At 36.8% G+C, this 22,724-nt stretch overlaps 1 protein-coding gene across 2 annotated transcripts; it reads right to left on the bottom strand.

The window, feature by feature from the left end:
• Positions 1-58: 58 nt before the first annotated feature.
• Positions 59-22,698, bottom strand: LOC111874520 (suppressor of fused homolog). 2 transcript variants are annotated; one of them, XM_023870087.2, is made up of 9 exons: positions 22,646-22,698; positions 22,267-22,490; positions 18,322-18,414; positions 13,609-13,787; positions 10,962-11,190; positions 8,934-9,290; positions 7,344-7,499; positions 5,548-5,755; positions 59-854 (listed from the first exon to the last, which is right to left on the bottom strand). In XM_023870087.2, the coding sequence occupies exons 2-9, from the start codon at positions 22,416-22,418 to the stop codon at positions 783-785; spliced, it is 1,446 nt and encodes a 481-aa protein (XP_023725855.1). In that variant the 5' UTR covers positions 22,419-22,490; positions 22,646-22,698; the 3' UTR covers positions 59-782. The 2 variants fall into 2 exon arrangements, with proteins under 2 accessions (XP_023725855.1, XP_023725856.1); XM_023870088.2 differs by having other exon boundaries at positions 5,535-5,755.
• Positions 22,699-22,724: the final 26 nt, after the last annotated feature.

A 22,724-nucleotide genomic window follows, 5' to 3' on the forward strand; every position in this document is an offset into this window, starting at 1 on the left:
TGTTCCCTGCCTGAGGTAAGATTAGTTACATTTTATCACAAAATTTCATACTTTGCACTTAAATTATTTATAAAAGATTTATTCAAAAATAATTCAGCACAGAGGGTACTGAGAGCTACTTAACATACTAGCAGTGAAAGGGTTAAGCATGCCATTTCATTTATCTTGTATGAAGAGATGTTTGTGTGTATGTACTCAATGTACAGTATTCATGTTTGCTTCCATGTATGCACACTTACATCCATTCTTTCATTATCTGTTTGGGTTCCTACATCCATGTTACTAGCAAACTATAGTTCATACCTCCTTCTACCATCAACAGAGAAGACCAACACTGGAGACATCTGTTAATTTGCCACTGCAATATAAACAGACTCACCTTAATACTGTTTACATAGTACTTACAAAGAAATTTCAAAATTTCAGAATTAGATGAACTACACTGTATATAAGAAAAAACTTTCACAGTGTTGTATTTCAATAAAGTAGTCTTCAGCTGGGCAGAACTAATTTCAAAAACACAACTGTCTCTAATCTTGATATGATTTATGACCTGAGAAGCTCTTTGTTGTATAATATGAATTAAGAGTCATTTCTGGGTTCACATCTTTAAAATTCTGCAATAAATAAAACCTTCATATACAGGTTTCATTGCACAGGCACACAAACATGTGTTACAATATTATGTGTTTGTAAATCAAGGTTAAAGATGAATAGTGATATGCTTTGAACAGCCAGAAAACTCGCACACTAATGTCTCTGTCACACATAACTGCACTACATCATATCTTGTCTTCGACAACCGTAATGGCCATCTTATGATCTGGCCACACAAATGTCTTTGGAAGAATTAGCTGAAACAATATGCAAACAAACCATCAACAATTTTTCCATTATGAACAGTTAACCTATTAAAAGTACATATTCTGTTTTTAATTAGTTGTACATCTGTCACCATCCCTCAAGCTTATTTTCATAAATTTCATTCTGGGATCCCATCAATTCTCAATTTTTCAACACGTTTAAGTTTCTTCTATAATGTTCTAAATGCTTCAATGTGGCATGTATCACACAAACAAGATGAATTCTTTGATATAAGGAAGGTGCCAACACTTATGCTCATAGACAGAAGATCTACATATAACATAAAATACTTCTTCCCTCATTTACTCACCTTCAACTAGTGCCGAGGTCAAGAAAACTCTGGTCTATATATCCCCCCCATATGACTTCATGGCATAGTGCTTAATTACGTAGTTAAGCACAAGGAAAACTTTATCTTACCTTCCCGTGTTTACATCCAACCTTTCTGACTGGTCTAATTATAAAGTGGTCCACATGATACAGCATATGTTAAAGACTTATCACCATTTAGTACCATGCCAGTAAATAGTGAAAAAGATCCATGTTTGTTACACTCTTTCATTTTTAGTACCTGCATTAATAAGGACAAATAATTCAGTGCTTTTGACAATGCACTTAACATTCATGTGCCAGTTATGGGGTTAAAGCATTCTTGAATGTAGGAGATTGATCTAATATACACAAACAGGGAGTTCCCTATTTACTGAATCTATGGGGGGAATGTCTTTTCTTATACTAAATCAAAATTTTTCTCTAAATGGGGGTTATGCAAAATCACATCAAGAAACTGTTTGTCTACTTACTACTGTACATAATGACAACAACAACAAAACAAATACTCAGTGGCCTGTAGCCCGCAACCAAACTATACGGACAGAACAGCCGCCACTTGTCAGAGAAATTAGTGCCAACTTTTGTACATAGAGGGTGTCACGTGGTCAGCGCAATGGATCCCCACAGCCGTTAATCTCAGTTTTCTAGACCGGAGCCACTATTTCCTTGAAACAGCTCCTTAATTATCACATAAGAATGACAAAATAATTTATTTACAGCACCAGTTAATGAAACTGTTCCAAAACATGCGAACAAAATAACATAATCAATAATATCTAATTAATTTGTAATGATTTCCACGAGGTAGAAAACACGAATATTAATTATTCTTTCCACCACAGTCACATTGCGTCAAAGTACAAGCTCTGACCACTTGGTAATTTCTTACACTAAAGCTGAGTTATTTAGGAATCAAAATTCACTGAATACAGGAAAATAATACACTGTTTATATTGGGCTTAAGCAGGAACCAGATAAAGTATTCACTTAATACTGGACTTTACTAAATGAAGATTTCACTGCTGTTGCCGACATCTATATAAATAAAAATGTAAATGTTCGTTTGTCTCTGATCGAAGATCTCCGAAAGTTCTTCACCGAATGTTTTGAAATTTTGACACAACGTTGCATTTGAATACGCACGTTTTTTATGTACCTATTACATAGATGTCACAACCGTGACAGGTAAAACATGTCACATGTTCTGAATCCAGCAGTCGTTTCCATAGCAACGCTAGAACAGTTGCATAGGATAAGAGGGTCTGTTGTGTAACAACGGATGAAACCGCAAAGTATACTTCCATGGAAACGCAATAACAGTGGGCCGTTGCATAGGAATTGCCGAAACAACAAACGCATTTCCCCGGAGATGAGAAGATAAGAGGTTCCGTTGCATAACAACGGATGAAACCAAACACTTCTACAGGGTGTTCTGTCGTCCATCGAATACCAACAGATCGTTGCCTAGGAATAACCGTGGCAACAAGCACAGAACACGTGAAATCGAACCCTGGGCGAAAGTGCCCTCCATTGCGTCCGAAACCAGGTTATAATAGTCCAGCTCTGAAGAGTTTTTTGGTGATACTGGACGTGATAATAATTGTACTCGCTGGTGTAAAAGTGAGCATTCAATGACTTATTTGCTGAATCCGAGATGTATGCGGAAGTTATTTATCGCACTGAATAGGAGACACGTGACCACAACAACGTTACATAGGTAACACGCAACATATTCTTATTATCAGAGTACACGTAAATAATGCAACAATTTAAAGGACATCAAGAATATGTCACTCACTAAAAATGTATCTTAAGACTTTATGATGTTAAAATCATGTGTGACATATGTCACACCTGTGACAGGTTGGTTGGTTGTTAAAATATTAATTGTACTCAATATTAATATATTGTAACGTGTTATACGTCGTTCATTTCGTGAGTAGTTTATTTTTCATTGTTTTTCATTTCGTTTTCTTAACTGTTCTCATTATTTTTCAGTGCAATTGGCGGTGGGAGTGAGCTGTGTCGACTGATCTGTGTTTGAATTGAAATATTTCGTTACTTTTTTTTTGTTTCTTTGTTTTCCAGTTCGTGTTCTTTCCTTTTTTAATGTTTTGCAATTTTATATGTTTTTGTTATAACTTTCTTTCTTCTTCTTCTTCAGTGCAATCGATCTGCTTTAGTTCATCCAAATAATGCCTCGCAGAAGATCAAACTTAGGTCATCGTACTCGCGGAGCGGAAACAATTCACTCAATCTGCCACAGCAACGTGTGGCCAGGTACAGCTATTAAATATAAATTAAATATAAAGAAGGTACTATTTTTTGAGACGTGATGCTGTGTAGTCAGGTAGAACTTTATTAGTATGCTTTCACAGTATCAGTAAACTTCTACCAGACTATGTGATGTCTCATCACACACAACACTACTCTGCACTGCAATAAGAACCTCAAATCGCATATTAAAAGTGTATGTTTAACAAAAAACAGGTTAAAAAACAAGCGATTTCATTAATTCTTAACAGTTTATTTTAAGGCAAACCCAAGGTGAGATAAATACCCATATACTACAGCTGAAACTATGTGCAGTACTAGAATTTTGTACACAACAATACATGTTATGCACAGAAGATCAGAAGTTTCCAAAAGAAATATCAAACTCCACTGCCCTATAGACTAAAAAAATGGTACATCAGATCTGTCTGACTTTTAAAATCTTAAATGTGTATTACTTTATATATGAAAATGTAAATTGTGATTATTTGGTGCTTTTGGTTGTGTGTGGTTGTTTGCAGTTGACATGAGTGTACTTCTGCAATCAAGTCTTATTCTGACGAGTTCAATATCCGGTCCAATTTGGAGAATGTATCAGTGAATTTATGAATTATGTATGTATGTATATATGTATATACTTATGACTTGATGTCACCAATGAACAAAAAACAGCATTTCTCAAAAATAAAATGGTTTGTTTTTCCTAAGAAACCATATTTTCATTTCTTCAGTAACTTCTTGACAAATCTCTCACAGGTCATACAGCAGTACAGAGGAAGCAATTCCACATAATGTTCTGTGCATTAAGGTTTTAACTGCAAGACACTACTCTCAAGGAGAATTTCATTTACTGCTACTGCATGTTACTTCTTTGCCCTGAGCTCCAGCTTATTCCAACTTCTGTAGCCATTTCATTAACTGTTAACACTCCTCCCGCTTCTGACAGTGTTCTAAATTTGCATTTGTGTCTGATGAACATGGCCTACCATACTTTTTGGTTGTTGCTCAAAACTGGTTCCTCACTTGCTGACTGTTTAATGTGAACTGGTCTTGCATGATAACCACAGAATTTCACCAGTTATCTGCAGATGTCTGTAAGGATTCTTGTGTTATGGCTGCTCCCTGTTCTGCAGTCATTGCTGATATCAAATATATTTGCTAACTATATCAACACATTATATGATGGGGTTTTGAAACTGAAGCAAGAAATTTAAATGCTAAGCGCAGCAATATCTGGTTTTGTGTTAATAAATTCTTTCAGTTATATTATAGTTGTGCATTACCTTGGCGTCCCCATATGCATTTTCGTGAACACAACATTTACACATGGGCTCACTTCACTTGTAAACAAGAGATCAGAACTGCGAAATTGAGTAACTTCTGTTTCTAATTACCTATGTGATGCAGCAATTGCAGCTGATAGTTACACAACTGGTGCAGACACTCCCTTGTTCTAAGAATATGATGGTTCGTCAAGCATTCACAAAGGCTTGTCACTTGGCAATATCCTGAGCCAATTAAATGGAAGCTAGACCTTCACACAATAAAAAATTACCCTTCTATCTACATCACACATGTATACAAACACAGTATGTATTTCAGCTGACACTCAAACCCTTGACATATGTTCAGTGCCTTGTGAAAACTTCTAATATGACAGTTTCTTTATGAATTCTAATTTTAGAGCCCTCAACTTTTCTACACCAACAGGTGACTTTATAAACAAAAAAATATGTTGATATTCTTCCAAAAATATTATTTGAAAACAGAGAACCAAATATCAACTGCACCTTGACTTACACTTTATACTTGCATTTGTGAGATACCTGGTTTGAATCTCAATTGGGTCACTGGCACTCCTAACAAAGGTTTTTGACAGTTCACTTGAGACTCTGCAGGTAAATGCCAGAATGGTATCTTCTTAATTGGCTCCTTCCAAATCCTAAGGTAGTCACTACTAAGGATCATTTTTACATTCAATTTGACACTTCAACATCTGTAGTTCAAACAGTGTGATTAAGTAACCCACACACCAGTAAAATTAAGAGAAGTCCGATACTCACAACGTCCACTTACCTCTTCTGGATTATTAAAAACTTCAAAACTCTCAGACATAGCCTGTGCCAGTTCATCAGGAATGAGAACCTGAAGCCATGGTCCATGAGCAACATATGGATGTTCTGGATCCACGAGTGTGCCTGTCACTGTTGGGGCAACAAGTGTAATGGCTGTGTCACCTAGCACAGACTTGAAAGTGAAATGCCGTCCATGCTTTACACGACCCCTGCAAAGAAAAGGAGACAGAAATTGTAGGCCTCCAACATGTAACAATTTTACAAAACGTGAACATATCTAAAACTTGGTGCACAACATGCTTCCATACAAGGACAGAATTCACTGGGGCAAACCAATATATTTCACCTAACTTCATACTTCTTCATATTTATACCAGAACAATATCTCCAATAAATATGATGGTTCTAACTCACTCCCTCCAGTGATCTAAGTCCTTCTTGAGAAGCCTCCAGGCAGTAAACTATTCAAGAATTTCCCAGATTTTTATATGACCCAAAGGTTCATTATCATGTTCACAAGAGCATGCTTTGGTCCTTATCCTGAACCAGATAAATCCTGTCCATACCATACGACCCCATCCTACTTCTCTAAGCTCCATTTTAATACTACCCTCCCACCTATGTCTGTCTCTTAGTGGTCACTTATCATGATGGTTCTAGTAACACTTAATATAAGGTCATGACATTTTGTGTGACAGCAAGACCTTAATAAATACGCGGTTTTTTTAAGGTTATGATTTGTAAAAAGTAGAAAAACCTGAATGGAGGAAACCACCTGAGAGACAAAGGGGTAAACAGGACGATAATATTACAACAGATCTTATAGAAATGAAGTACAAGAATGCAGAATAAGTCTCAATGGCTCAAGACAGGGTACAGTGATGGAATCTTGTGAATATGGCCAAAGGAAATCTCTAAGTTCCATTAAAGGGAGAAAATCTGAGGAGCAGCTGCACAACCGTCAGCTCCTCCAGAGCTATACTGCATGAAGTCAGTTAGAACAACATAGCACACATGAGAAATCTATACTTACCATTTCACATATTAGTGATATGTGTTAATTGCAGCTACCCATTGTCACGTCAGCATTAGTATACTATGTCTATGAACACAAACTTCTGGGAAACTAGATATCAAATTAGGGAATGAAGTTTAAATGTGACTTAAAATGAAACTTATTCTGAAATCTCACACTTGCAAACCTATGGAAGTAGGAACAGACACTGCAACACAATATGGAGAATCAGAAAAGTGCATTATCTCATTTTCATCCAAAAGTGGAGACAGAACACTAAGGTGACATGGGAAATCTACAAAGGCAAGAGATCGTACGTACGCTGTACAAAAGCTTTCTGATCTGGTAAAAGTTATAAATATGGCAGCAATATAAAACCATTCTGGCAAACAGCCAAGTGTCAGATACTTGTTACAATGTTCCTTAATGACCAATAACAAAAAGAACAATCTGGTCAGTGGATGTATTCCTTAATTTCTCATTCTTGATTCACATATTAATGCTGTCAATTGCTCATATTACAGAGTAGTGAGATGGTTGGATGACCGATGAATAACAAATGGGAAAAGTATGTGAAATAAGGCAATTGTGACCAGATTTAATGTACTATCCCAGCATGTCTCAATGGACCTATGAAACCCACAAAAAATTAGTCTCTGTAACCAAACCACAAAATGTAATTCGTTGTACTGAGTTCTACACAAATGGAAAATCGTCCAAATGAGCAGAGTTCCATTTTAAATAAATGTTGCTATACTTCAGTCACTCAACTGACAACATACCGTACTGCTAAGGGCAACAAACTCCCAGCTTCTAAGTTGAATGTGAGATGCAAGCCCTCCAATCTCTTGCTCCGCAGAAGTTCTGTTGATTCTAGCGCACCAAACTCATTTGATGAGCTACTGTCATAGGAATCTTTCTTATAGGAATTGTCATTACTGAAAATACAAAAAGATTTGAATTAGCAGCTGCTCTACTGTGCAACTCTACTGTAATGAGAACCTATAATATTCCACATATTCTTCAAACCTGAAGTCTATTTTTATATATTACTATATATATACTACTATACAGAACAAAGGTTTCAAAAAAAACAAAGGTATGGCTATATTTATTCTTCACAGTACACTCACAATGGAAGTAGCTAAATACATGTATTAGCTCGACCACATTTCCATCCAACCATCTTCCTGGATGTGTGAACTCAAGAACCACCATGGAGACTGTCATGAAGTCTGATATTGTGCAGACTTCATTAAAATTTGTCAACATGTAAATTTTTGTTAATATCAGACAACAGATAATTCACATGAGAGTAAAAATGGGTACCTACATTAACCATGCACATAACTTGGAGATCACTTGCTAAAGATTTATCAGAACAAAAACTGTTTCATCACAAGTTGTAAATAAAAATAAAATACACAGTTTTATGGCCATTACACTTCTGCTGTAAGCCCCATGATTTTAATGATAATTAAAATAGCATGGATTTTAATGCTGTCTATGGCCAAACAAAGTGAACACAGCAAAATCATACTACACTGTGCTTATATTAGCTAAGCTGTTTGAAGTGGTCATCATGTATCTCACGCTAACACAACCTCTTGTACAGACAATATTTTTTTTTTGGTCATGAATTAGGAAAGCTCTGTACCTGTGCTCTAAGAACTTCTGCCTCTTGGTCATGTAAATTCTTTGTTCATATGCATAATTCTCAGATTCTGGAATGCACACTTTCCTCTCCAAAACATGGGAGAGGCAAAGTGTGGTTTAACAGCACCTTTAAATACTGTCAGCTATAAAGAGCCTAGGAAGAAAACCTGTCATTACAATTTAGGCAAAATCATGTAGAAAATAAATCAAGCTTGGCTAGGAATTGCTCCTTATGAAGAAAGAACCATAAAAATTCCCTTGTTTTACACAAGATATTTCTATATATGGAACATTAATAAACTGTCAGTGCTGATGTTTTTTCCTGTTACAAGCCATGTTCATTCAATAAAGGTTTAATTCTTACTTATAATAAATAACAGTTTAAGAACTCCCACAAAAGAGAACTTTAATTTACTATCAAATAAACTAAAGTGGAGAAACGAAAGGGAAGACCTTGGGACTGTGAGATGTTCTGGGTTATGACACCAGGCTTCGTAGGTGGTCATCAACATTTCAGAGGAAGCTGCTACCTCCATCTTCCAGGCAACAGGAGAACTATAGGGGACAGAACTCAGATGATCATAATTAAATTCTTCTGCTGTGAAAACCCCACACTTCATCTTGAAAACAAAACAGTCTCCTACTAATGGTCCTATAACACAAGTATACTAAAATTCAAAACACATTTGGTCATATGCTGTATCATTAATCCATACTTGTCCAGATCTGTACATCTTCTGATTGGTGGAAGAACAGGTTTCGTATTGAGAAGACCTTTCTTGAGGGCTGCTTTGATTTGCTGGCTTTGCTGCTGTGATAGGTGAGGAGTATCTAGTGGTTCAGGACGGGTTGCAGGACCCTCTCGTAACAGACCCCCTTCCCCTTTTCCAAGTCCTGCTCCTGGTGTCAGCTGCTGCACATTAACATCAGCCCATGAACACCGAGCACTAACACCACTAAGGTTCGATCCTTCAGTCTCAATTCCTCTCTCCACCTCCTCCTGAGCTGCTAGATCAAGTTCCAACATGCTCTCACCACGGCGCATATCTGTTATTAACCATGGGCCCCCTGCACTGAAATAACACATTCACAAGTTACAACAATAAACTTGATAACAGAACATTGTGGTCATATTGTTACCACTCCTGCTTCATACTGGGGAGGTCCCAGAGTGGCTAAAACAGGTTTTTCATGAATTTCCTCCACCCCTCCAAGTACATGCCAGCATATTACCTAATATCACATCATGACTACTTCCTTCCACATCCCATGAATGGAATGTAATACTACTGGTTTATTTAATGGTGTTCTGTTAACTACAAATGTTATACAGTGTTCAACAGAAGTAACCATATGAGGACACAGTTTTTTTAGTACAGATGAGGGAGATGGCTATGGCCTATTTAAGGTAGTTTCTCCACACATGACTGGAGTAACTCAGAAAAATCATGACAACATTAGTCAGAATACCAAGTTTCCCTGCCAAGATTCCATCCACAAACATTCTGGAAACAAAGCATTAACCCACGACATTCGATTGGTATTACACCTTGTGACATAAAGTAAACACTATGTCTCCAGTATACCATGTCTGTAGCAACAGCATGAAGAAGTTTAAAACCCTGTAAGGGCAAAAACAAGACTTATCCAGAGGAGGAGACAGTGTTATGGACAATTAATTTAATCTGAAAGCATTACATGTACCATCACATGGCTCTTCCTCTGTAACAGCTCAAATTCAAGCAAGCTCTCACCACGCCAGAGGTTTGTTATGAACAATGGGCCCCAATGCATTGATTTTCTTCCACTATCGACTAGTCAAAGCTAACACATTCCAAAACTGATCGTGTAAATCTTAAATAAATGCATAATTTGTCCTAAACAATTGTAGTGCCAGTACACTCGTATTTCAGTTTAAAAACTGATACTGCATATACATTCTCATATACGTCTGATGGATCACTGTTTTATTATTTGTGTGCACTGTCTCCACTGATGATTAAAATTTAATTGAATTCAATCAAGATATTTTGAAGAAAACTAGCATTTCATGTTTTGACTGCTAAAAGGTCTACATCTGCCTGAAGATATCACTTATGCAGTTTTATTCAAGGTGATGGTCTCCATACATTACTGAACTTTACAAAGATCATTACAGATGGTTTCGAGAAAATCACAATTCTGTTTGGAGGCCCCTGTGAAAGGACACGATTTTTTTTTTCAGGTAGAATGTTCATACTCTCCATGCAGCAGGCTACTATGGATACTCTTAAATGCTGAACATGAATAAAATATGTCAAACCATTCGGGCACTATGGAAGTGGCCACAGATATATACACACAGCATTCCAACAACCACCTTTTTTAGTTCAGGGGTACTGAAAATGCACAAATCAAATAAAATCTTGAGACCAATTTTCTTTCAGAATCACAAAACTTTCTCACACTACATACACAAAAAAGTGGGAGCCAGGATAGCTCAGTCATATAGCAATGGGCGATGGAATGGATAGCTGGGGTTCAATTCCTGGCAGAGGCAAAAGATTTTTCTCTTCTCTCCCGACTGGTTCTAGGGCTCCCCACTCCCCCATACATCTTCATGACATGGCGTTTAATTAATTGATTGATTAATTAATTAAGCACATGGACAGCTCTACCTTTACCTCACAAATACCAGAAAGTAAAAAACTTGCAATAACAGAAAAGTTCTGACATAATTAAAAATAGGTAAACATGAAAATTACCCTGGTAGCCTCTTAAGAATCTCAAGAACACCGGGGCCATTCCAGTGCTGCGCTGCTTGCAGCTCCTCTGTGCAAATGCCCACAATCTGGACAAAATTCACTGATCCAAATGGTGTATGTGCTGTTCCTAACTGTGGGTCCTCTGTCATCAGCATATGTTGAATACGTGACTCACTATTATCTAACGCACTGTGCCATGAGACATGATCCCCTACACATAGCGTATTGGCTGGAACAGAAGAAAAACTGTTCAAATGCCCAACTTACAGTATTATATGCAATCTATACTTTAAACTGTAACAAAGGTTATACAGAAAGAATCAACTTTACTGATGAGTGGCCGACACTCCTGCTCTGTATTCAAGCTTGCTAGCCTGGCATATGTACTCTGTGGCTTTCTTCAGTTCATCCAAGCAAATGCTGGGATAGTAACTTAAAGCAATCCATAAATACTTTCCTATTCGTCCTTCCCAGTTGAACCTACATGATTTAAATACACAGGATCTCAAAATGAACATATTACCAATGGAACACTGTATTAATTTCTGATCAGTGAGGATATCTGAAACACGGTACATGTTTACAACAATCACACATGACATGTTGTTGCACACCTTCAAAAAGAAAAATCTCACATCTTGAAATTGAAAATCTGTCCTCATTTTCCTTGACATGAAAGTGTTACCGATTTAATATGTATACATAATTGCCAAGTAAATCTGTGTGTCTTCTACCAGTCCAAACCCAATGCTTCTCCCAAAAGGTGTACTGCAGAAAAATTGTTAGAGAGATGACGTCCCAAGCCAATCAAGAGAAAATTGTTAATTTTGCTGCTACATACATGGATTCAAGCCCATTCATTCATTTATTGTATATTCCATAAATCCATATACATAGATATAGAACCAGTCACATAGTTAATATAGTACAATACAAATATAAATATATATGTACAGTTTATAATCATTAAAATAGATAAAAAAACATGTGTTAAATTCATACCAAAAAAACAGTCTTACATCACTATACATAAAATTATGCAATATTAAAATTGTTTATGCTATTATCCTTATTTTTAGGCAAATCTGTTACTAAAGAATTCATCACCTGTATAAAAGAAACATGTGTTAAATTTACAGTCTTACATCACTATACATAAAATTATGCAATATTAAAATTGTTTATGTTATTATCCCTATTTCTAAGCATATTTGTTACTAAAGAATTCCAAGTTGGAATTCCCATTCCAACTTATTTCTCCATTACTTCCTCTGCAAGAAAAGTACTGGCATTATGACAATAATGAAATTGTACATCAGATTATGGCATGCTGCATAGCAAAACCAGTTTCAGAAATTGCAGTGCAGATCTGTCTGCATGAGTATGCTGGAATGAGACAGACAGGAAGTGTGCACGTGTGTGTATACCACATATGTGTAAAGGATACACAATACATACAACAGTTGAACAGATTCAATGAAAGTAACTTCCTAGACAGGATTTTGTGTGAACTTACAATCTTACTTGAAAAATGCAAGAATACTTTTATAATACAAAGAACTCAAAACGCTGTCACCACACATTCACTATTGTATCCTAGCCTCGGTAAGTATAATTTACTTCACACCGCAGCTCCCACAGATACATTACGATCTGCTACAAGTTGTCATGAATACCTTTTATGCTTTTCTTCTTTTATATATTATACTAGAGAACACACAAAATATAGCACTTATCAGCCCTACCCCCAACCATGTTTTCTGGTTCATTCATGTTTGGATTTAGCCTCAATGTTGAAATGTATAATGTGTCAGTAGCTGCGTGGCTACTGACAAGTTCTCAGTATGCAGAAATTGCTTGCTGGTATGTGTGCTATCGAAGGAAAGATAGATGGGCGGATAGAAGTGACAAGAAGACGAGGAAGAAGACGTAAGAAGATGCTGGATGACCTTGGGGACAGAAGAGGATACTGTCATTTGAAGGAGAAAGCTCTAGATCGCATTAAGTGGAGGAATTGTTTTGAAAGAGACTGTGGACCTGTCGTCTTGACAGATTACTGATGATGATGATGATGATGTGTACCATAGAAAAAAACAGTGACAATCACTACAATCTCACATCTAAATACTACAATGCTACTGGTCATGTTGGCAAAGATCCCCCCCCCCCAGTTCACTTTTCAGGAAGAATGCTGAAGGAAATAACAATACTGCCACTGTTAACACAAACTGAATGATACATCATCAATGAAGCAATGTTATATCAAACTACAGAATTTCAAGTAATAAAAGCAGAAAATAATTGACAAAAAGAGAGGACAGTATCAGTCCAATTATCAACAAGATTCATAATGTCAGAATTAATTAATTCTGAATGGGAACAGGCCAGAGATTCTAATCCATCACAGCAGAAGAAGGAGAGCAAACAGTCTGACACAAATAATTCAATGAATTCAAAAGAACAAGCTTAACTGATTATCTAAGAACTCAAACTTTTTTTTCAAAGACAAAATGCTTTAAAACCCCAATCAGTAACAACCAACTTAAAACAGAAAACAACTAGCTTTCATAACATTTTTTCATAGGCAGTAACAGCACTTCTGTAAAGTACTTTGAAGAAGGAAGAATATTACTGGTGTTAAGCATACCTGACTGGAACACATACTTGGCAAGGGCTTGCATAACTGCAGCTGGCCATGTTGGTGGAGCAGTTTCCCCCGGTTCACTTTTCAGCCGGAATGTCAACTCAAAACCAAAACCACTTGGTGTTTCTGGCCCTGATACATCATGCACTCTCCCATCACCATGTAAATCTGACAAGCCAAAGCTGAAATTCACACATTACATTAACATTCATGTACTAACAAAATGAGTGAATGCTAAGAACCTGAGTCAGGTATCTTCCAAATGCCAGTAGAACATGTTACAGTTCTATAACCTGCACAGTGAAGACGAGACTAGCAGGACACACTCCAATGGAGACAATTCCACCCTAGTTGCAATCAGCTTAATTAATGTTTACTGTATGGGATAGGATTAAATCCCCCATAAAAAGGCACTGACAGCTGATTCGCACTTGGTGAGTTTGACGTAGTTTTAAAAATCAGTTCAAACTTGCGCTTTCTGACATATGAATGAGGTTCACTAGATTTCCCTGGAAACAGAATCAAATGTTCCTTACTGACTACTGATCAACACTGGAATTCATTTAACTAGCAAACCCAGTTCTGAGGGGGCACATGGTAGCATAGTTGGTTGAGGCACTATGCTTCAAGCCAGAAGGTCGCGGGTTCGAGTCCCAATGAAGTGCATTTCTTTTTTCAATTTACCTAATCCTTCCAGTTGCACTATTGCTCTGTTGTCACCTTAGCCTCCAACAAAAATGAGTACCAGGAATCTTCCTGGGGGGTAAAGAGCGGTCAGTGCATAAGGCTAACAACCTTACCACCATCTGGGAGCCAATTGTCTACAGAAAATGTGGGAGTTTCAACGTCTCACAACCCTATGGGCCTTCATGGCCTGTTACACAGAGAGCTTCACCTTCTTTTACCCAGTTTCACATTTGGGCCCCTTGTGCATGTACTGTTTCTTTCCTGACAATAACATTTATGCAGTTCTATTTACAGAAATGGTCTCCACAAATTACTGTAACTGAATCAAAACTATTAGTTGTTTTCCAGGAAGCTTGGTTCATTGAAACCTATCTGAAGTGCCCTTATTTCTGGAGCTAAAATGTTATTATTCACAAGGCAATGTCCTGTGGTGAACAAACGCTTAAACACCAAGTATGAATGAAATATGCCCAACCATTCAGGTGCTAGTGAAGCACCCATTCATACAAACATGCACACAGATGGCATTCAAAGAACCACTTCTTTTGTATTCTGCGGGAGATCACAACATGTTAATCCATCAAAATCTCAAGATAAATTTTTTCACAACCACAACACTTTCTCATTCATGCTATGAATACAAATAATAGAGGTATATTGTCTGCCTTCTGCTCACACTATCACCACTGCTGCTGTGTCTTCATCAAGCTCACTTTCACACTCATGTGAAACTGCTTCATCAGTCAATGTACAAGAAAAGTTCTTGTTTTCTACATTTTAGTTCTCAAAATGTGTGCCAGTGTGAAAACAAGAAATGATATACTGTTTAGAGATATTATGTACCACTCTAGCCCACTAGGACAACAAAAATTAGCAGTTCCAGTCTCATCTTATAGTTTACCTCCACCTCCCCCACAACCCCACAACTACAAACACGAGAGAAAATTTTAAATTTTAAAGTCACCTTCCACTAGTGTAATAAAACTATTAGCTCAGGATCTATGTCTGAGGTTTCCGATAGTGAGGTGCACCTCTGTATTAACCTCTCTCCTACAAACATATGTGAAAACTTTTATTCTTTGGGTCACTTCCCCACTAGCACAATAAGGCTAACAAGATAACTCTGCGTTTGAAATTTTGATTGTGGTCCAACGGTTCACATACCCATTCATTCATTTCCTTTATTTTCCATATATCCATACAGGTAACAAACCTAGGATGTGGAAATGGTCCCTTTGAAAATAAATATATCAAGATACATATACAACATTACATGAGACACATAATAAAAATCACTTACATTAATCGATTAACATAAATAATAATAATATCAAGTATGAAACATAATAAGATTGTAATAAATAAACATAATTTAAAAATAACTTACTATAAAACTTGAACTAATACAATTTTATTTAAATAAACTATATTAACTGAATTAAATACATTACAAATTTACATACTTATGACCAATTATGATGATAATATTCATTAATGGAATAAAAAGAATGATATTATAAAAACTTCTTCAATGCAGATTTAAAACTTCTCTCATCAATAGCCAACATTTTTATTGTTTGAGGAAGATGGTTATTGTATTTTGTTAGGTTAACTGCAGTAAAAATAAAGTAAAAAAAAAAAAGTAAAGCTGTCCCTGTACCAGGCCGTGAAGGCCCATAGGGTTGTGAGATGTTGAGGGTCCCACATTATCTAGACAATCGGCTCAAAGATGGCGGTAAGGTTGTCAGCCTTACGCGCCGGCTGTGCTTTACTCCCCAGGAAAATTATTATTTAATTCCTGGTACTCATTTCTGTTAGAGGCTGAGTAAATCCCAGGGCCTAGTGCGGCTGGAAGGATTAGGTCAACTGAAAAAAATCCAATGACCTTATTGGGATTTGAACCTGCGACCTTTCGGCTTGTAGCGTAGCACCTCAACCATTACACTACTGCATGCCATATAAATTATTGAGGGCTCTAGTTTTGTATTTGTGAATCTCATTGTTAAAATCAAATAAATGTTTATTATTAATTGTGTATAAAAGTAATGAATATATGTACTGAGAGCAGAACGTCATTATTTCCAAATTCTTAAAAATGTCCCTACAAAACTCTCTTGGTCTAGAATTCGTTATAATTCTAATAACTTTCTTTTGCAATATGAAAACTTTGTTAACACAAGAAGAGCCACCCAAAAAATTATACCATAACTTATGACAGAATGTATATGAGCAAAATAAATTAGCTTTAACGTATCTAAAGGAACAAGATATTTTATGTAGAAAGCAGTCTTCTGGGATGTGGTACCACATATATGTGGTGTTAACCGACGTTTCGGAGGAACGTATCGCCTCAATCTTCTGGGTATAAGGAAAAATAAGAACTCCGAAAGTGAAGAGACAGTGAGAACCGGTGCAAGCAGACTGGACTGATGTTGGAAAGAAACACAGCTATGTGAGAGCAGGGAGGGGTGGGGACAAGTCTAAATGGGAAATCAGTGGAGAGGGAGAAGCAGGGTTTGTGTAGGATACTGTGTCAGGGGAGAGAAAGGCAAGGTTAATGGGACGGTATTAACCCTTAAGCTGGTGGGTTGCTATGTGAGTCAATCATGGCCTGTGTAGCCTTGTGGATGTGGCGTCATGCCCTGGGGGGGAGGAGTTAGTGTACAGATGAGAGGCTTCCATCACTTGCTGAAGATGGACGCGATACGTTTCTCTGAAACGTCGATTAACACCACATCTACTCAGTGCCTCCTCCCAGAAGACTGCTTTCTTCACAGTCACCGCCGTGAAAACCTCAAATCTTACAATATATTTTATATTTCTCAATGCATAACATGAAATGGAAATTTTATTAATAACATAATCAATATGCTGTTTCCACAAAAGAGTATCATCAATAATTAATCCCAGAAATTACGTCTCAGTCACACTTGTTAAATTTATCTGATCACAGTTAATTTGAGTAGTGATATTATAATAATTCAAAGGTGGAAACTTGACATATTGAGTCTTATTAAAATTCAAGGTAAGCAAATTAGCATTAAACCATGTATTTATATCTTTGAAAGTTTGATTAAGATTTATTTCAAAGTTTAACTTATTAGTGTCAGTTACTATAATACTGGTGCCATCTGCAAATAATATATTATTATTTTTATTTAGGTAAATCATTAATATAAAGCAGAAAAAACAAGAGACCAAGAATTGAGCCCTGTGGAACACTGCATTTAATTGTTTCCCATTTGGATGAGTTGTTACTGTCAATTCTATTACCCAGTACAACTACCTGTCAAATAAGATCCAATAAGTGTTTTGAATTTTCCTTCAATTCCATAGAATTCCAATTTATCCAATATTTTATGGTTAATACAATCAAATGTCTTTTGTAAATCACAAAAAATGCCTCCCACCATTAACTTAATATTCATCGCAGTTAAAATATTATTTATCAGTGTAAAAGCTGCCTTCGCAGTTGAGGAGTGTGTCCTAACACCATACTGTTCATGTACTACTAATATGGAAGAAAAATTTGTTTACCCATTCACACACATACTGCACAGGTGATAAAGCTAATGAAGCAATGTGAATGTCATGGTAACAGAATGGTCATGTGGATAAAATGTGACTGGAAATTGATCCTTTCAGGCCAAGAATGACCCTCCTGCAGTCAATTTCTTTAAACAACCCACAGCAAGAAAACATAAATCAAGGTCTATATACATAAGCAAGAAAATGACATGTCATTAACTGTTACACACCAGTTCCTGAATACAGGGATAGTATGGTGAAGCAAATATTGCAATGCCAGACACATTTCACCAAAATACAGAGTCCCACAGCCCGTAAATGTTAAACACGTTTCATACTCATGACAGTAATACATCCTTACAAAAAAATAAGAAACTGAAACTCCATGAAGATAGTTTACTTTTCACATTAAATGAATACTAATATGTATTAGTTTTGTCACACTCTCTCCTGACACTTCTGATAAAAGAATGCATAGAACTAGCTACAAACAAGATGTACCTAATGTAATGCCAATGAGGTGGTATATTCCGTTCAGGATCTCCAGGATTGGTATACATGCTGATATAATCCAAAGGATCTGGACCTCCAAGCCTGAAAAAAAAATCAGATATTAGAAATGTATATTTCAAACATGCTGCCAGAAGCAGCCATATCTCTTTCACAGGAGACTAAGAACAATAAAAAAAATTAAAATCTTATTATACTGCAATAGTGATTCCCACTTTACATATTTATTTATGGTTTTATTTAACATTGTCAGGTTGTCAGAGTGTAATTAATAAACTCCACAAAGCCAAGTCCTTCTTGAGAAGCCAACAGTTACTCAGCTACTCAAAAATTTCCCAACATTTTATGGAACCCAAAAGTTCCTATCCGTGTTAATAAGAGCCTGCCATTGGTCTCTATCCTGAGTCAAATGAATCCCATTTTGTACCACCCCATTCTATACAGCATAAAATCAGAGTGTGATTAAAGAATACATATTTGGAAGGAAGTGGTCATGGCCTGTTTCGAAGTATTATGCCAGAATTCCCCTGATAGGGCCAAGGAAAGCCATGAAGAACCTCAGTCACGATAGTAAGTGTCCCAGCCAAGATTCAAACTAAGCACAACCTGAATACAAGTCAAAAGCATTACCACCTAAGCCTACTTGCTTGGTGATTCCCACACTCTCATTAGCATACCTAATAATTTATTCAATATTCTAAAAGCAATGACAAAACATCCTCACAGAGATGATGACAATATACTCAGTCATATATGCAGAGAGACAGAGGAAAGGTGTACAAGCTTTACACAAATTCCCAAAGTTATTTATACAAAAAAAAATCCCAAAGTATTTAAGTGATGCAGAAGTATTTCATACAAAATTCACAAAATGATGAATCCCTCCAACTAAAAGTGTATTTCTTTTCATTTAACAATCTTGTGTCTTTCTCAAGAAATGAATATAAAATTTTGGTCTGAAAACCTGAAGGGGGAAGAGGCCATTCAGAAAACTTAGGCATGGGCAGGAGGGTAATACTGAAATAGAGTGGAACTCATTAACACAAGAGCAGCGCTAAACTAACTGGTAGATGTATAACAATAATACAAGAATACTAGGAGTGGCAAGTCATATACCCACAATCCAAACATAACTTCCAATATTAAAAAAATTCAAAATACAAGTTTCCTCAAGAAGCTCTTCTAAATAAATATCTTTTACGAAAATGACAACAGTTGATGACAGCATGACTACTGATGACATATCCACTTACCAGGGATATTAGTACTACCTGACATCTGCAACCTGCACATGCTGTGCATTGCTGGTGCACTGTGTTACCACACCCTCGTGAAGTACAATAATGATTTTGATGCACAGGGAGAAAGGCAAAGATAAGGTAAAGCTGTGCTTAAGTAACCCCCATACCACAAAGTCATGGGTGACCGGATGCAGAGCTTCTCACTTTCTTAACCTCAGCACTAGATGGAGGCAGGTTATCAGCTTCATGCCCTAATGACCCGAACCCTTTCCCACTAGATAAGGGGCTGGGTGGGATCCCAAGCAAGCCTAAACACAGTGCAAAAGAGACAATTTCTGCCTCCACCAGAAATTGAACCCTAGATGAAAAACTTGTTAAAGATTAACAGAAACTTCATATAAACATGTATATCAAGGCTTAAATGTGCTTACAGTATGGATTTAGACAGGTGGATATTTTAACTTCTCACAAACTAGTGCACAGAAGAGTCCGTAGAACATCAATGTGAGACTATGGTGAATAATGTACATATGATGAGAAGCGTAACATAAATAGGCAGATCACATTTAATTGGTTGGTAGTTTTGCTTTTGGTATACTTGCATATACCACAACTTCACATTGAAGCCATACACAGTGGAAGAAATAATATAAGAGTGCAAGTAAAATAATGTACACATCAAAGCCACTAAACCTGCTCCAACAGAAATATGCATAAAACTACATATAGTATACAATAAAGGGGCACTAGAAACATTTTTGATAGTAGAAGGAAATGTTCAAACAAAATTCTTTCTTTATAATCACCACTTCACTCCCCCCCCCCATACATACTTTGATGGTATATGACCATCTGCTAAGCAACAGTTCAGTAAACACATTCTCAAGGTAACATAATCAACAGCAGGGCCTCTGTTGCTTATTAGCCAATGTTTCGGTAAGCAAGTTTTCGTGACAACAAATGATTTACATGGGTACACGCAACTGACAACCGATTTCCATAGATACAAGCTAGCCTATATAAGGAGTCCAGCAGACCAAGAAGGGAGGATTCATCAGGCAGACTTTGTTCAATGAGTTCAATGTGTGAGCACCGATTTGTCTTTTGTCATTCGTCACAGTGGAAGAAGAGACATTCATGGTCCAGTAATGAATTGAGCAAGTCAGACAGACACTGGTTGTGAGCTGTCTTAATTGATTGCAATTGTAAAGAAGTGCCAATAATCCCAATCATCTAATCCAGAACCCATTAGTATTCATCACACAATCCCTCAAACGTGACAATACTCATGTGTGTGAAAAAAATAACAGACAAAAGGGGTTACATGAAGACACACATGACATCCAGCAGCTACATCACATGCCTGTGCCGGTGCATAGCTGCATGCATACACAAATAATAATATCAAGTCTTCTGAGTTATGACACCATATAGTCTCGTTTGAAACTACGTGGGGGCATAACCAGAAATACCACAATTTACATATCAACCCTTCAGAAAGAGCCTTCAAGGATGTCAACCTGACACAGAAGTTTATCAGTTGTATCAATATTTTTAGAACACAGAAAATCATGCTACAGAATCACAGAAAAAGAATGCTTCTTACACTAGCAGTGTCATATATCAATGATAAACAACTAATTTAGTTAGGGGAGTTCAGTTTACACAAGGGTATGCGGTAGCGTAGTCGGTTGAGGCACTATGCTACAAGCTGAAAGGTTGTTGGTTCAAATTCCGATGAGGTCATTGGATTTTTTTTCAATTGACTTAATCCTTCCAGCCGCACCATGGCCCTGGGGTCAACTCAGCCTCTAACAGAAATGAGTACCAGAAATACTCTTGGGGGTAAAGGGGAGCCAGCACGTAGTGCTGACAACCTTGCCGCCATCTATGAGCCGAATGTCTTGAAAATGTGGGAACCTCAACATCTCACAAACCTATGGGCCTCCACAGCCTGTTATATGGATACCTTTACTTTTTTACTTATGTAATTAGTTCAGTTTACTTTCCATTACTATATATTTGTACTGTCTCTAGAAATATCTGTACATATACACTTCCCACATTGTAAAAAAACAAACATGTAAGATGGAGAAAGTATCTTCTGTGACTGTTTATTGTATATTTTCACCTGTTCTTATTTTGTCAATAAATGAATTAAAGGTAATCTAGGTGATTAAAGTATTCTTATCATTTGGACATCCAACATTCATAAGTTTGTGGCAGCCCTATGCTTCAGTACTAAAATAATAATTACCTCACAAGACACAAGAACTAGAACTATTTGCCTAATTCCCAAAGTGCAGATCTATTACTATATCATAATTCATCTGTCAGTTTCCATGGACTATTTCATTTATCCTAAAAGACCAATATGAGCTTCCTTTGAAAAATGAAAGAATTGTGAGCATGTCATTATAAGCACACACACCAATTAACAAAACTGATATATCTGCAAAAACGGTAGTTCTACATATACATATAGTACTAATTGTTGCTACTGTGACGGCGGATACAATAAGTTAAATTATAGGAAACCTGGATGTGTTATATTTCTGAATATGCCCCACCCAAATACGTTATTTTGGGATGTCTGCATCCGCGTAAACTTTATGCTTATGTATATATACACACAGGCAAACATAGGTGTGCCTTTTTGACAACTGCGGTCACAAACCCTAACACAAACGCTTACCAATATTTAACTAAGGCAGTCACTTGAAGTGGGTTCATTTGATCTGGATATATTCGTCGACATAGTGAATACAAGGCTTCTAATCCTAATGGAGTTGGTGGAAATGTAGACATTGATACACTCCGACATCCACGACTTTCTTCCTCGTCCATTTTGCTCGTGGTAGTGCTTTTTCATTTGTGTCATGAGAGGGCTCTGTCGTCAGAATTCCATGATGGCAAACCCTGTGAAAATGTAGATTGTTGACAACATTATTGATCTGGGAATCAAAGGATTTAGACCATTCCATTAAGATACAAGTTAGATGAAGAAGGATAATTCTAATAACAAAATGAATAAAGTTGCAATTTATGAAGGAATTAACGCCCAGTTTACATACGCGGTTAATACGCGTATCCTGGCGAAGGTAAACAGCCGTAGACTTGCGATTCAGGCTACAAAGACAAGTATAGTGCCAG

The sequence above is a fragment of the Cryptotermes secundus genome, unplaced genomic scaffold (assembly GCF_002891405.2).
Source record: "Cryptotermes secundus unplaced genomic scaffold, Csec_1.0 scaffold629, whole genome shotgun sequence".
Classification (NCBI taxonomy): Eukaryota; Metazoa; Arthropoda; class Insecta; order Blattodea; family Kalotermitidae; genus Cryptotermes; species Cryptotermes secundus.